Source organism: Toxorhynchites rutilus, chromosome 3 (genome assembly GCF_029784135.1).
Source record: "Toxorhynchites rutilus septentrionalis strain SRP chromosome 3, ASM2978413v1, whole genome shotgun sequence".
Classification (NCBI taxonomy): Eukaryota; Metazoa; Arthropoda; class Insecta; order Diptera; family Culicidae; genus Toxorhynchites; species Toxorhynchites rutilus.
Window position 1 is genome coordinate 117,862,897 of NC_073746.1, and position 14,082 is coordinate 117,876,978.

The 14,082-nt window shown below is 38.3% G+C and overlaps 1 protein-coding gene across 1 annotated transcript in view; it reads left to right on the forward strand.

Moving 5' to 3' along the window:
• The window catches only part of LOC129775812 (integrin beta-nu), a 29,536-nt gene extending 16,366 nt beyond the window's left edge, over positions 1-13,170 (forward strand). Inside the window, exons 3-7 of the mRNA XM_055780924.1 lie at positions 10,525-10,723; positions 10,779-11,904; positions 11,964-12,155; positions 12,208-12,572; positions 12,628-13,170. Of these exons, the coding sequence (XP_055636899.1) occupies positions 10,525-10,723; positions 10,779-11,904; positions 11,964-12,155; positions 12,208-12,572; positions 12,628-12,977 (2,232 nt within the window). The 3' untranslated portion in view covers positions 12,978-13,170. The remainder of the gene's footprint in view (positions 1-10,524; positions 10,724-10,778; positions 11,905-11,963; positions 12,156-12,207; positions 12,573-12,627) is intronic.
• Positions 13,171-14,082: the final 912 nt, after the last annotated feature.

Below are 14,082 nucleotides of genomic sequence, written 5' to 3' on the forward strand. Positions count from 1 at the left end.
GGTATGGTTTCATGAAATTTTGTCGTTCGAACTGGTGTAACGTATACTGGAGGTTGGTGAAACTACTTTCGAACTTTTCCAAATCCACGATGTGGAGATGGAAATGTTGAGATGTGATAATCTTCGCTTCTCTCTCGCTAAATGCTATTATTCCATCATGTCGTGAGAGGTCTGTTATCGTCACTTCTGCTGTAACATCAAGGGCTAATCTGGAATAGAGAAATATGTGAGTACTACTTTGGGTTTCGAGACGTCATTTTCTTTGACGTCTTATTTTTGTTTTATGTATCGTTCTTCCATTCTGATCTTGGAAGGTTTTTGTGTTATCTCTTGCGATTTGATATCGTTTATACTTATCCTTTGTTTTACTTTTGACCCCTTGGCGCGCGACGTATACAGTTTCGTCCACTTCCAGTGATGGGTCAGCTTCCTTGTTTTTGTTGTGGTGCTGTAAATCTTGTTTTTGTTTTTTAATGAGAGCTAATGTTGCTTCATTGTATATTTCATTCCTTTTCCTAACAATTTCTTCAATGTTACTCGGTCTCACCTCTCCCTCTTTTATTCCAAAGAATACTTCTTTGGGTCGCATCTTGGTTGAAGAGTGAATAGTGTCGTTATAAAGTGCTACAGTGACTCTAAACAACTCTTTCTTACTTAATCCCTCATGTTTCGATCTACAACAGCGAAACATTTCTGCAATTGTTGAGTGAAATCGTTCAACGATTCCATTCACTTCGCTTTTATTAGATGGTGTGAAATATGTTTCAATTCCTAGTTCTTCTAACATGCCTCTTACTTCAACAGACTTTAGTGCTGGTTCATTGTCACTGACCAAAAGTCTGGGTATCCCATATGTTGAGAAGAATTTTGTCAGTCCTGAACGGACGTCAGGAATCGATCTCGATTTAATTGGAAAAAGCATTCCGAACTTCGATAATTTGTCTACCACGGATATGAACGTGTTTGGTTGACATATGAATATATCAACATGAACTATGTCTAGCGGCTTTTTAGGTATTGGAGTTTGGGCTAGGTTCAATTTATAAGGATGTCGCTCATATTTAGCAGTTTTACACGTATTGCACAATGTGACGTGTGTTCTAACTTTCCTTTTCATGTTCGGGAAGTAGAATTTCTGAGCATCTGAAGTTTTGTTCCTAATATGGTTATGGAATTGTCATCTGTTTCAATCTTCGCTTTAAGTTCCTGAAGCGTTTCATACCCAATAAGGCCGTGGAAAAAATTATGAAAATCAAAAATATGAAATTTGAACGATTTATCAGTTAAGTCGGGAAATGGATTGAAGTCGACATATCGTTCAATTTTGTGAGTGCCTGAGATGTTGGAGACAACAGTTGGTGTAGGCAGCGCAAAGGATTTTTTCACAAATCGGGGGCATAAATAATTTTTGTTAGCTCCCGTATCTATCAATAATTTCAATCCAAACCCTTGACGTGTGGGAATTTCCATGTAAGGGATGAAATTTTTTGAGTTTACCTGGGGAAATGGGATGTGCTTTCCAGTTGAAAATTTAGGTTATCGACTGCTTCGCTAGAAGTTTCTTGTTCGTAGGTCTCATTGGAAGTTTCTTGCTCATTTTCTAAATGTATTTCTGAATGGTCTTCTTCGTATGAATAATTATCCATTGGCGTTGGGTAGTAATCGTGGTGATAACTTGCCAAGGGATAACATTGATACTCGTATTGATACTCTTGAGCGTTTTGTTGAGTTTGTTCAATATTTCTTAATTCCGTTATCCGTGCTGGTCTCGGTGGGACAGCAGGAAAGAATTGGCTTCCTGCATTATAATTATGCGGTGGTCTATTAACGTAATTTACATATTTAGAGCGAATGGATTTATCAGCATTCATTGGACTCGGTAATGCTTTCCGAAGTTGTCCATTGTTGGTATTATTGCCCTGAGGTGGAGCTGGAAAACGAGGCGTAAAGTTTGGTCTGGTTGGAATACTTTCATGCTGATATGATTGATATGGTTGACGGGGAATAAATGGTCGATGATTAAACATCGGTTGACGAGTTTGTAATTGAGGATAAAAATGTATTGGTTTGGGTAAACGTGGTGTTAAAGTCGGTTTACTTAAGCCCGTACGACTTTGATAGTTACGTTCTTCTACCGCAGCATCAAATGCTTGTTTTATATTTCTGGGTTGACGTGCACGCACGTTCCCTCCAATCGGCTCTTTCAGCCCTGCTAGGAAAACCTGTAGAGCATTTTCCTTATGCGTCGAGTTTCTATCATTTTTAATATTCTCTTCTCTTGGAGAAATATTAGTATTATTAATTAGTAAGGATAGAAGATTTTGTACTTGTCCAAAAAATTGTTCAACTGATCCGTTTTGCTGAAGTTGAAACAGCTCGCGGGTAAGTGTGACTGAGTCACGTTTATCATTATAATAAGCGATGAGATTTGCTTTAATCTCATCCCAGTTGAGAGAAGTTCCATAAGTTTCTAGGACTTGGTCCGCTTCATTAATTATTTTGCTTCTTATAGCTTGAAGCCAAATTTGCTCGAAAGGTGTATTTTTAATAGGTTCCATGAATGGCATAAAATGTTCGACGGACCTAATGAAACTATGCAACTTAACGGGATTGCCGTCGAATGGTTGCAGTTCTCTCACCGCTTGGGGTGTTTGGAGAGATTTCGTAATCTTTTCAGCCTGTTCGAATATTCTGTTTGTTTCTTCAATTCGATTCATGTTCTGTCTAGGGGGTAGTAAAGGATTCGGTTGAGGTGGAGGAGGAGGTATTGGGTTAGGAGAATTGTTCATTTCCGTGTTCATTTCTCGATTTCTTAAATTATAGGGATGGAAACGGTCCATCAAATCCTATATCTCGGGGGTGAAGAAATTTGATTAGTTTTTCTTTAGAATTTTCTTAAATCTAAACGCGATATTTTATATGGCGATTGTTTCTTACAGTCTAAACGCGGCTGGCTACACACGGCGCAGATATTCTCTCTGCTGTGTAGACACTGTGCTTTCGACCGGGGGAAATCTTATTGTACCGATCGCATCTACCACAGATATTCACTCTGCTATGCGATCAGTCTCCTACGCGGTGTGAGATTAGCACTTCACCGTTGGATGGTCTGATAAGAACTTTCCGCACTAGTGGAACTACAGATATGCTCTCTGTTTGTTACACACTAGTTACTCGCTACGCGAGGTGGTCTACTTGCACATACGTTTAATTTCTTTTGATAATGATATTATTAATATTTATGCAGATATCAATTCTGCCACATTGGGTGTTTTAACTTTAGTTATATAGAAGGTATAAGATAATAATTGTGGAGAATTACTTACATGGAGAATAAAACTAATATTCGCAGAGTGGTTCTTCCCGATAGCACCTTCATTGATTGATCTGATAAATTTCTTCTTTGAAACAAACATTAGTAATGTTCAAGTCTTTTTCGAAGCACACGTATTGTCTTTTGTATTTGGGCCTCTTTTTCTCGTTATTCAGTTAAACTTCACTTTGCACTAGATTATTTCTATTTTCTGTTAATCCGATATTGTTCTGCACTTAATCAATTCGATCACTATTTCATATCTATTTCGAAACACTTGAGCGGTAATCGCATCCTACCGACTGCGCCAGTTAAAGAAGTTAGGCCTTTGGGAAGGTTTTTAAAAAAATTATAAACGAACTACCTCACTTGAACATCGAATTATGACTGACTTTATTCCTTACTAATTAGCCTGAGCTGAGTTCCCTAACGCGGCGTACGGTTATGCTGATTCTCCAGTTTGGTTCCGGTGAGCTCGATCGTGGTGGACTTCGACCTGGCCAAAGCGCTGAGCCTTAGGATTGTGTATCGAACGATAGGTCGATGTTTCGATGGGTCGTTGGTATCGATGATGTTGACGGTGCAAATATTCAGGTCGATGCGCCGTCAATGATGATGCGCTGTTTGTTCATGTGTCGCCCGGAGAACTGATGCGTTAGCTCTATTGGAAGTGGGTCACCGCTGTTGTTCGGTGGTTAGTTGATCTGTTCGTGTAGTACATGGGGATGTGGGTGTTAACTTATATATATATATATATATATATATATATATATATATATATATATATATATATATATATATATAGATATATTCATAAAGACTGCATAGTTTAACTAGCTACATCGCTCCAGTGAGAAAAGAAACTCTCTCGTTTTGGCTCTTTTCCCATTCGCTGCTCTCCGCAAATGGTGACCGAATGATGACGTCATTTTTCTTGTATCACTTCTCGCTCTGCACTTGTCTGTGCAGTGGTTTTCGCGGTTCAAACTTGTATGCAGGCTTCGAAAATGGTGTGCGATGTTTAGTGCAGTTCGGATATGCAATCAATAGTCTTCGTTCCTCTCTTGGTTCAATCATTCTGTGAAACACAAGTGATTACTGTCATTCATACATGTATCTGCACGATCAACTCATATTTGGTTATATGTTCATGAGAGGTAACTTGCATGACACATTGTGTATGATTCGATATTGATCGAAATCCAAACACTGCTCTACGATGAATGTAAGGAAAATATGAGTTTTAAATGCATATTACACGAAATAGTATTTGCAGATAAACAATTTAACGAGTATAGAAAGTATGTTATTTTGAATTTTATTCGCAGCTTGAGAACGCTTGGAGAACGCAAAATATATGTAACGTATGTTCTTTTCATGTATGCTCAATTTTGAATTTAAAGTTAGGATTGGTTTCATCTTTGCAATTAAATAGGATTTTCGGCAAAGCTGTAAATTTTCTATTTAATTTATTGTTTTTTCAATTAAATTGTAATATTTATATAGTTTCTATTCCTTAGAAATAATCCAAAGGAAACTGAGATAATGCATTGGATAAACAAACAATATTCTAGTGCAACCTAAAATGTAAAAAAAAGTTTTTTATTTCGTGGAATTCAATCTTCAGCCTATCGCGTGTACGAGTTATCGTGATCAGAGTAATCAGAGTGAACAATCAAAAAATGTTGTTACGGTTTTTTTCTGAATGAACTTTCATTAAACACTAGCTGACCCGGCAAACTTCGTCCCGCCCAACATTAGTTATCAATACCTTCAAACATTCGTTTTCTTACTATGAGCAAGTTCATGGGTCCAATCGTTCATTGATTGATCTTCTATTCGTTCCCATTGAATTTACTTTTTACTATAAAATTCCCAGTATTTCTAACAAAACCCATCATTATAATATCAGATTATTTTCAGACACAATTCTCGTTCAAGATTTTCCAACCACTTCTAAAAAACATGTTTCTCCGTTACATGGAACAAATGTTTTATACAGAAAATATGATAGAATAAAGACAGCCCTAAATCGGACAATTCCTTCCTCGAGTTCTGCTCTTATCAACACATCTGGCGATCTTTTTTTTTTTGGTATAGATATAGGAGTGCGTTTCATCACATCAAAATCCATTTTCAGTTTCGAACAAAGATCAATTTCACTAGCGCGAAATGGAACATCAGATGGACTAACAGCACTTGTCACTATGTAATTGTAGTGCTGGGAATATGGGAATTTAATTTCCGAAAATTTTCAATTGTCTTGTTTGGTTGGAATATTTTTGAATGAAAATTATTATTCGATTTCGTTTGGATGCTAAATTAGTTTTGAATGTGTTTGAATGCTAAATTTTGCGTGTTTATTCCACCCGAAAAACCATTACTATTTTTGCTTCATAGAAATGGAACATGGAGACCAATGTTGTTTACGTCGAATCGCGTGGCAAGGTTGTCACATTTGCTCAACTCGATTGGACTTGAGCTTGAACAGAATGCAAAATTGCGCTTTTTCCATTCAACAGAATACAACCAACAATATGTGGAGACGAATACGATCGCACTTCATTTTGTGTTTGAACACACGCGCAATGTCATGACAATGCATTGCGCTTTGGCCTGGCTATAACTAAAGCTGTGTCGGCTTTGCTCATGATAGTGTCTCGCAAGTGAATGTATTATTCCTCGCACTGCTTTTGTTGATTGTGTTGTAAGAATTGCAGTCGTTCAATCTCTACCTTCGCGTATATGTCGACCATAAATTGTTGGCACAGCTTACGATATCTTGAATTGGCGTTTCTTGACCATATCAAATCACCATATGATAAACATAAAAATCCTTCGAGCGCGCCCTCTGTTTGTTTCGTCGCATGTTCATAAATATTAAATCAAAATGAGAAATGATGTTCATAATGAATTAAGTATCTGTGACGGGGTCTCGTTGGTCTAATGTTTATGCAAGAGATTTTTTGTTAAAGAAACCCTTCTGACTTGCACTGTAGTCACGCGTATTCTTGAGCTTGCCACTCCAGAATACATTCAAGGCGTATTGTTCGTCATAGAAATCTCAACTATTTACTAATAAAAATGACGCAAGTAGTACTACGTTGAGAAGGCAAACCTTGGGAACGTTAGTGCCATTGAAGAAGAACATAGCGAGGGTCGTATGAACGGTGTGTGTCAACGATGAATTCCAGATTATTGTTTTTTCTTCGCATTAAATTTCTCGTGTCACCGTGCTATCATGATTCCAGCAGCGCTTGTGCTTTGGATCTACACACGTGCTTTCCAGCTGATGTTTTATCAGGGTTGATGGCAATAGCGTGATTGTCATTTTGTAATCCGAGCAAATGTGATTTGAAGAATTTCGATAACTCATTGTGCTCATTCAAAAAGGCTTCCAGCTCGTCGGAGATGCTCCCTGCTTTAGATGAATTGATGTTACTTGTGTATTTGTAGATGGATGTTCAATGAAGCGGGAGTTACGCCATCAGTCATTGAACAACTTAAATGAATTCGTTCTGTTGAAAAAACGAACAGCGGTTAAATTATTAGAATATTTTTGACACAAAAATAATAAAATCGCAATTAAAAATAGGGAATTGGGGTCAAAATTTAAGGTTATATGTATAGTATGAAGTCAAATTTTTGAAGAAAAAAATCCAGATCTTTTTTTCTGCATAGAGCCACCCTATTCGGTATTAAATGTACGGTTATCGGTATCCTACCGGTATCATATATAGTTTACAACCTATTCTCATACCTACCAAGTATTTTGAGTATAATTTCATCAAAATCGGTCGAGCCGTTTCGGAGGAGTTCGATATATATATATATATATATATATATATATATATATATATATATATATAGATATATTCATAAAGACTGCATAGTTTAACTAGCTACATCGCTCCAGTGAGAAAAGAAACTCTCTCGTTTTGGCTCTTTTCCCATTCGCTGCTCTCCGCAAATGGTGACCGAATGATGACGTCATTTTTCTTGTATCACTTCTCGCTCTGCACTTGTCTGTGCAGTGGTTTTCGCGGTTCAAACTTGTATGCAGGCTTCGAAAATGGTGTGCGATGTTTAGTGCAGTTCGGATATGCAATCAATAGTCTTCGTTCCTCTCTTGGTTCAATCATTCTGTGAAACACAAGTGATTACTGTCATTCATACATGTATCTGCACGATCAACTCATATTTGGTTATATGTTCATGAGAGGTAACTTGCATGACACATTGTGTATGATTCGATATTGATCGAAATCCAAACACTGCTCTACGATGAATGTAAGGAAAATATGAGTTTTAAATGCATATTACACGAAATAGTATTTGCAGATAAACAATTTAACGAGTATAGAAAGTATGTTATTTTGAATTTTATTCGCAGCTTGAGAACGCTTGGAGAACGCAAAATATATGTAACGTATGTTCTTTTCATGTATGCTCAATTTTGAATTTAAAGTTAGGATTGGTTTCATCTTTGCAATTAAATAGGATTTTCGGCAAAGCTGTAAATTTTCTATTTAATTTATTGTTTTTTCAATTAAATTGTAATATTTATATAGTTTCTATTCCTTAGAAATAATCCAAAGGAAACTGAGATAATGCATTGGATAAACAAACAATATTCTAGTGCAACCTAAAATGTAAAAAAAAGTTTTTTATTTCGTGGAATTCAATCTTCAGCCTATCGCGTGTACGAGTTATCGTGATCAGAGTAATCAGAGTGAACAATCAAAAAATGTTGTTACGGTTTTTTTCTGAATGAACTTTCATTAAACACTAGCTGACCCGGCAAACTTCGTCCCGCCCAACATTAGTTATCAATACCTTCAAACATTCGTTTTCTTACTATGAGCAAGTTCATGGGTCCAATCGTTCATTGATTGATCTTCTATTCGTTCCCATTGAATTTACTTTTTACTATAAAATTCCCAGTATTTCTAACAAAACCCATCATTATAATATCAGATTATTTTCAGACACAATTCTCGTTCAAGATTTTCCAACCACTTCTAAAAAACATGTTTCTCCGTTACATGGAACAAATGTTTTATACAGAAAATATGATAGAATAAAGACAGCCCTAAATCGGACAATTCCTTCCTCGAGTTCTGCTCTTATCAACACATCTGGCGATCTTTTTTTTTTTGGTATAGATATAGGAGTGCGTTTCATCACATCAAAATCCATTTTCAGTTTCGAACAAAGATCAATTTCACTAGCGCGAAATGGAACATCAGATGGACTAACAGCACTTGTCACTATGTAATTGTAGTGCTGGGAATATGGGAATTTAATTTCCGAAAATTTTCAATTGTCTTGTTTGGTTGGAATATTTTTGGTTGAAATATGTGTAATATTTTTATGAGACCATCCTTCATTCCAGATGAGGGAGGGGTGTCATACCATATTAGAAACATTTCTCATACCCAAAAACCCTCACATCCCAAATTGTGCTTGATCTGCTTTCGAGTTATGCAGAAATTTGTGTTTCATTCGTATGACAGCCCACCCTTAGAGAGCGGGAGGAGTGTCTAACCACCATAGAAATATTTATTGCATCCTAGAACCTCCACATGCCAAATTTGGTTTCGTTTGCTTGATTGATTCTTGAGTAATTCAGAAATTAGTATTTCATTTGTATGGCAGCCCCCCTTTAGAGAGGGGGGGGAGTGTCTAATCACCATAGACTCATTTATTGCATTATTGCATTATTATTGTAGAGTCTAACCATCATATGAACATTTATTGCACCCTAAAACCTCCATATGCTTAATTTGTTTCCTTTTGCTTGAATAATACTCGAGTAATGTAGAAATTTTTGTTTCATTTGTATGGCAGCCCCCCTTTAGAGAGGGGGCTGGAGTGTCTAATCACCATAGACTCATTTATTGCACCCTAAAACGTCCATGTGCATAATTTGGTTTCGTTTTCTTGATTAATTCTCGAGTAGTACAGAAATTTGTTTTTCATTTGTATGGCAGCCCCCCCCTAAGAGAGGCGGGAGGGGTATCTAACCACCATAGAATCATTTATTCCACCCTAAAAACCCCATATGCTTAATTTGTTTCCTTTTGCTTGAATAATACTCGAGTAATGTAGAAATTTTTGTTTCATTTGTATGGCAGACCAACTCCCACCACCCCTCCCCCCCTTAGAGAGCAGGGTGGAGAGTCTTACTACCATAGAAACATTTAGTGCACCCTAAAACCTCCATATGCCTAATTTGGTTTCATTTGCTTGATTAGTTCTCGATTAATGCAGAAATTTGTGTTCAATTGTATGGCAGCCTCCCCTTAGAAAGGGGGGAGGAGTTTCAAACTATCACGAAAACCTTCCCCGGGCCCAAAAATCCAAAAACCCCTACATACCAATTTTAATGTTGATCGGTTCAGTAGTTTCCGAGTCCATAAGAATCAGACGGACAGACAGACAGACAGAAATCCATTTTTATATATAAAAGAGAAGATGATTTTTGGTGGAACCTAGGTTGAGGCTCAACAGAAGATATGAAAAAATGTGCGATTCAAATAATTCAAATTACATAACATATTTTTCGATACAATTTGCAACTTCTGAAGAAGAAGCACCTTCTTATTGCACAGTATTTAAAAAAAATAAAATTCCATACAAATGGAATATTGTATGAAATTTTATTTTTTTGGAATTCCATAAAATGAAAAATGCCCTATCTAATCTAACGATATCAATGCCGGGACATGAAGAGTTGTGTATGTTGTGTATTTAATATCGCTGCCGGAAAGAGCGAAAGAACAGTTCAAAAGAACTGGGTCACTTCGGTGAACGGTTAGCGTTTATCACATGGAACTGCTTTGCCCACCTCCGCTCCATGGTATGATTTCCTGATTCCTCATTTTCTCGTGACGAACAAGGTGAGACAATGCATATTAAGAATTATTCTACATTTGCCGATAACAAGCGCTTATCAGAATCAAAGCCGAGAAGATCACTTGTGATAATGGCGGCACTCTATTATCCCCAAAGTTTCAACGAGAGCCTGGTTTGAAGGGTTGAACGAAAGGTTCATTACCATCGGTTAACTTTGGAAACCCATAACTCAAAAACGAAAACACAAAACATCATCACAGTCCAACTGTACATTGTGTACTTCTCTGGATTCTCAATGAGTTCCAGCCTGTATTGATAACATTCATAGCCTCACCATACCTGTACTATTCCAGAATTACGGCATGTACAAATCTCGCTGCATGAGCCTGGATGACTTGAAATCATCCAACTGCAGTGAAAGTAAAATCGAAACAAATGAAAATTCCAGCCAGTTTGAGTACATCAAAAATGAGTCACCGCGCGATTTTGACCGAGAGGCATTAGAAGTTACCCAAATAAGCCCTCAAAAAGTGTGGATGAAACTTGGCAAGCGTAAGTTTTATTTGCACAATTTAACGCCGCTCTTGGAGATTTTCCCTTCTTTCAGTTGAACCACACAGTTTCAAATTCACCTACAAACCCGCGAAGAATTATCCATTGGATCTGTATTATCTGATGGATCTCACCTGGTCGATGAAGGACGACAGAGACACCCTCATCAACATGGGAGATCAATTGGCGAAAGCCCTAGCGAACCTCACCGAGAACTACCGCTTGGGATTCGGAAGTTTCATAGACAAACCCATCATGCCGTTCATTCAGACCGAGGAGCATCGGCGGGAGAATCCTTGTAGCTCGGAGCGAGAGATCTGCGGACCGACGTACGGTTTTCGCCATCGGTTGCAGATAACCAAAAATATCGACAGCTTCATCGAGAAGCTCAAAACCAGCAACGTGTCGGCCAATCTGGACAATCTCGAGGGAGGTCTGGATGCACTGATGCAGGTGCTGGTGTGCGATGATCGAATCGGTTGGGGAGCGAACACGAGGAAAATTGTTATCCTGGCTACCAATGGTTACATGCACATGGCTGGTGACGGGCTGTTAGCTGGAATTACCGAACGAAATGATAAACTATGTCACCTTTCGGCGGATGGGGAGTACACTGGGGCGCTGCTGTACGATTATCCTTCCCTGGAAGAGATTTATCGAGTCTTGGGAAAGTCAAAAACGGCAGTGATCTTTGGAGTTACCCAGGAACTGCAAGAATATTACACATCGTTACAGGAGTTAATGTCGGAGTTTGCAAGTGTGGGCCTCCTGCAGGACGATTCATCAAACATTCTGCAGCTGGTTGACACTGGGTACAGGGATTTTGTTAGGAGGGTCGAGTTTACAGATAACGCACCGAGTTACATCCGAATCTCATACACAACTGATTGCGGGGGCGTCTACACTACACCACAACCGATAAACAAATGCGATAATATTGAAATCGGGAAAGAGTATGACTTCAATGTGGAAATTCGATTGCTTGACTATCCCCCTGAACAAGTATCGAATCTAACGGTCAAAATTGAGGAGACACTTATCAGTAACGAAGCTGTTGAATTGGTGATCGACATTCGTAAGACTTGCAACTGTGAACTGGAACAAGAGCCCATCCCATCGAGCGATGTTTGCATGGGAAATGGTGACTATTCGTGTGGAATGTGCAATTGTCAGGCAGGGTGGTAAGTGAATGAACATAAATCGTTATTAGTTTGTTTCGCGCATGATTTTTTTTTCGTAGGATTGGAAAAACATGTGAATGCAATCTCCAAAACTTCGACAACAGCGCCGACTTACTGAATCTTTGCCGAGCAGAGACGGAATTTGATGAGCTGGGACCAGTCTGTTCGGAAAGAGGAGAATGCATCTGCGGACAATGCCACTGCAATCACGGTTTTGATGGGCCACACTGTGAATGTTCTCAATGTACACCGTAAGAGTATTGGTTTTACCCCCGAAACACTCTCAACATGTTTAAATTTAAGGTTATCCGGTTTAATCTGCAACGATCACGGAGAGTGTGACTGTGGTACCTGCAAGTGCCACAATGGTTGGTCAGGAGACGAGTGTGATTGTTCAACCGATGACCGCAACTGTAAGGCACCCCACAAGGGTGAATTCTGTTCCGGACGGGGCGATTGCATATGTGGCAAATGCAGCTGCAGTGAATCTTATTTTGGCCCGTACTGTGAAGCTATGGCAGGATCAGAGTCAGAACTGTGCTCATTCTATGATGATTGCGTGCGTTGTGCCATTCACAGGAAATTGGGCAAGAAATGTGACAATATTGAAGCCGAATGCAAATCTAAACTTGGGCTGTACAGTGCAGAATTTTTCGAAACTTTGGAAGGTGTGTTTTGTACTTATCAAGTCAAGCAACGTAACAATATTCTATCGACTTGCAGACACATTGAACTGTACCGCTCGTATAACCCACAATGAGCTCACATGCGACTTTAAATATACGTACAGTTTCAATGACCAGCGGACACTGCTAAAGATTTTGGATCAGGATTGCAGTCGGATCAATGTTATGGCTACCGCTTTCGGCATTGCTTTATTAACTGTGGTTCTAGGTTTGCTGGTAATGGTTATTATTAGGATGAAAATGTACCTCGAGGATCGGAGAATGTATCAGCAGTTTGAGAAGGAGCAGCAGAATGAGACTTCGTATCAGATGCAAAGTCCACTGTACAAATCACCCATTTCGAACTTCACGGTTCCAGAAGAAATGGCCGATAGTGAACTAAGATAACCGTAAAACGCCTTTCGTTAGGCAAAGGCTATGCATACACAACAGTGAATACCACATTTACAAGAACGCCGATCAAGTATTTATGATTCTTCATTATAAAATGAAACTGATCTCCAATGAAAAGCCAAACAGATGTTCTGATAAAAATAGACAAAAATTTGAGATTTCACTCCGCGAATTTCCGATGTATTGTAGCGCAAAGAAAAAATCGTGAATTCGCCAATTCATGTATTTTTTACTATTACATGAATTTATTAGATTGAAGGAAAAGAAATCCAATATTCATAAGTAGATTTCAATACTTTATTCAGCATTCGACTTAGATAATTATATGGAACCGTCTTGATCGATAGCTTGTTTCCATTTTGTAGGTAAACCCAAGATTCGATTTTCATAGAAATCCTCGGCCCTATTGGTGAAAACTGAGATGGTCGATTTGCACAAGTTTCTATTGAGCCGAACTTTTCACCAGCAAAATCGGTCGCCATAGACAGTAACAATGGCGTAGCGCAGGGGGGGAGGCCCGCCCCGTGTGTCACCCTTAGAGGGGTGTCACCCATGACCATGACGAGTATATTATATTGAAAAAAAGTCATGATTTTGAATGAAAGTAGCCATTTTTTACTTATGGTATTATCTAACAAAACAAGTCACTATGGAAAAGTCTATGTTATAGAATCTTTTTTGATTTTTTTTTTATGTTAAGGTTGATGCATGATGTGTCGGCTAGCAAACTTCTGTTCGTTTCTCTTTTGCTGCCGCGATGAATGAACATGCAAAATCGTTTGCTTGTGAATGCACCCAAGGGATGATCATGATTTATTTATTTATTTATGATTTATGAAAGGAGAATATGGTTTTGCACACGTTTGGGTAGTTAGCTGGGTGTTTCCGTGATGATTTTTAATATCACTGAAAAGTTATTTCGGATGTACGGAGAATTGAATAAGCTTGTCTTGATGACTTTGGTGTCGAACGTTAAAAAGAGACCACAAGCGAAAGAATATTATTTTGTATAGATTTGAACAGACCGCAAAATTACAAGGGAAAACAAAATATTTATTCATCCATTTATCCGTCCATCCATAGATGCAACTTCAAGCAA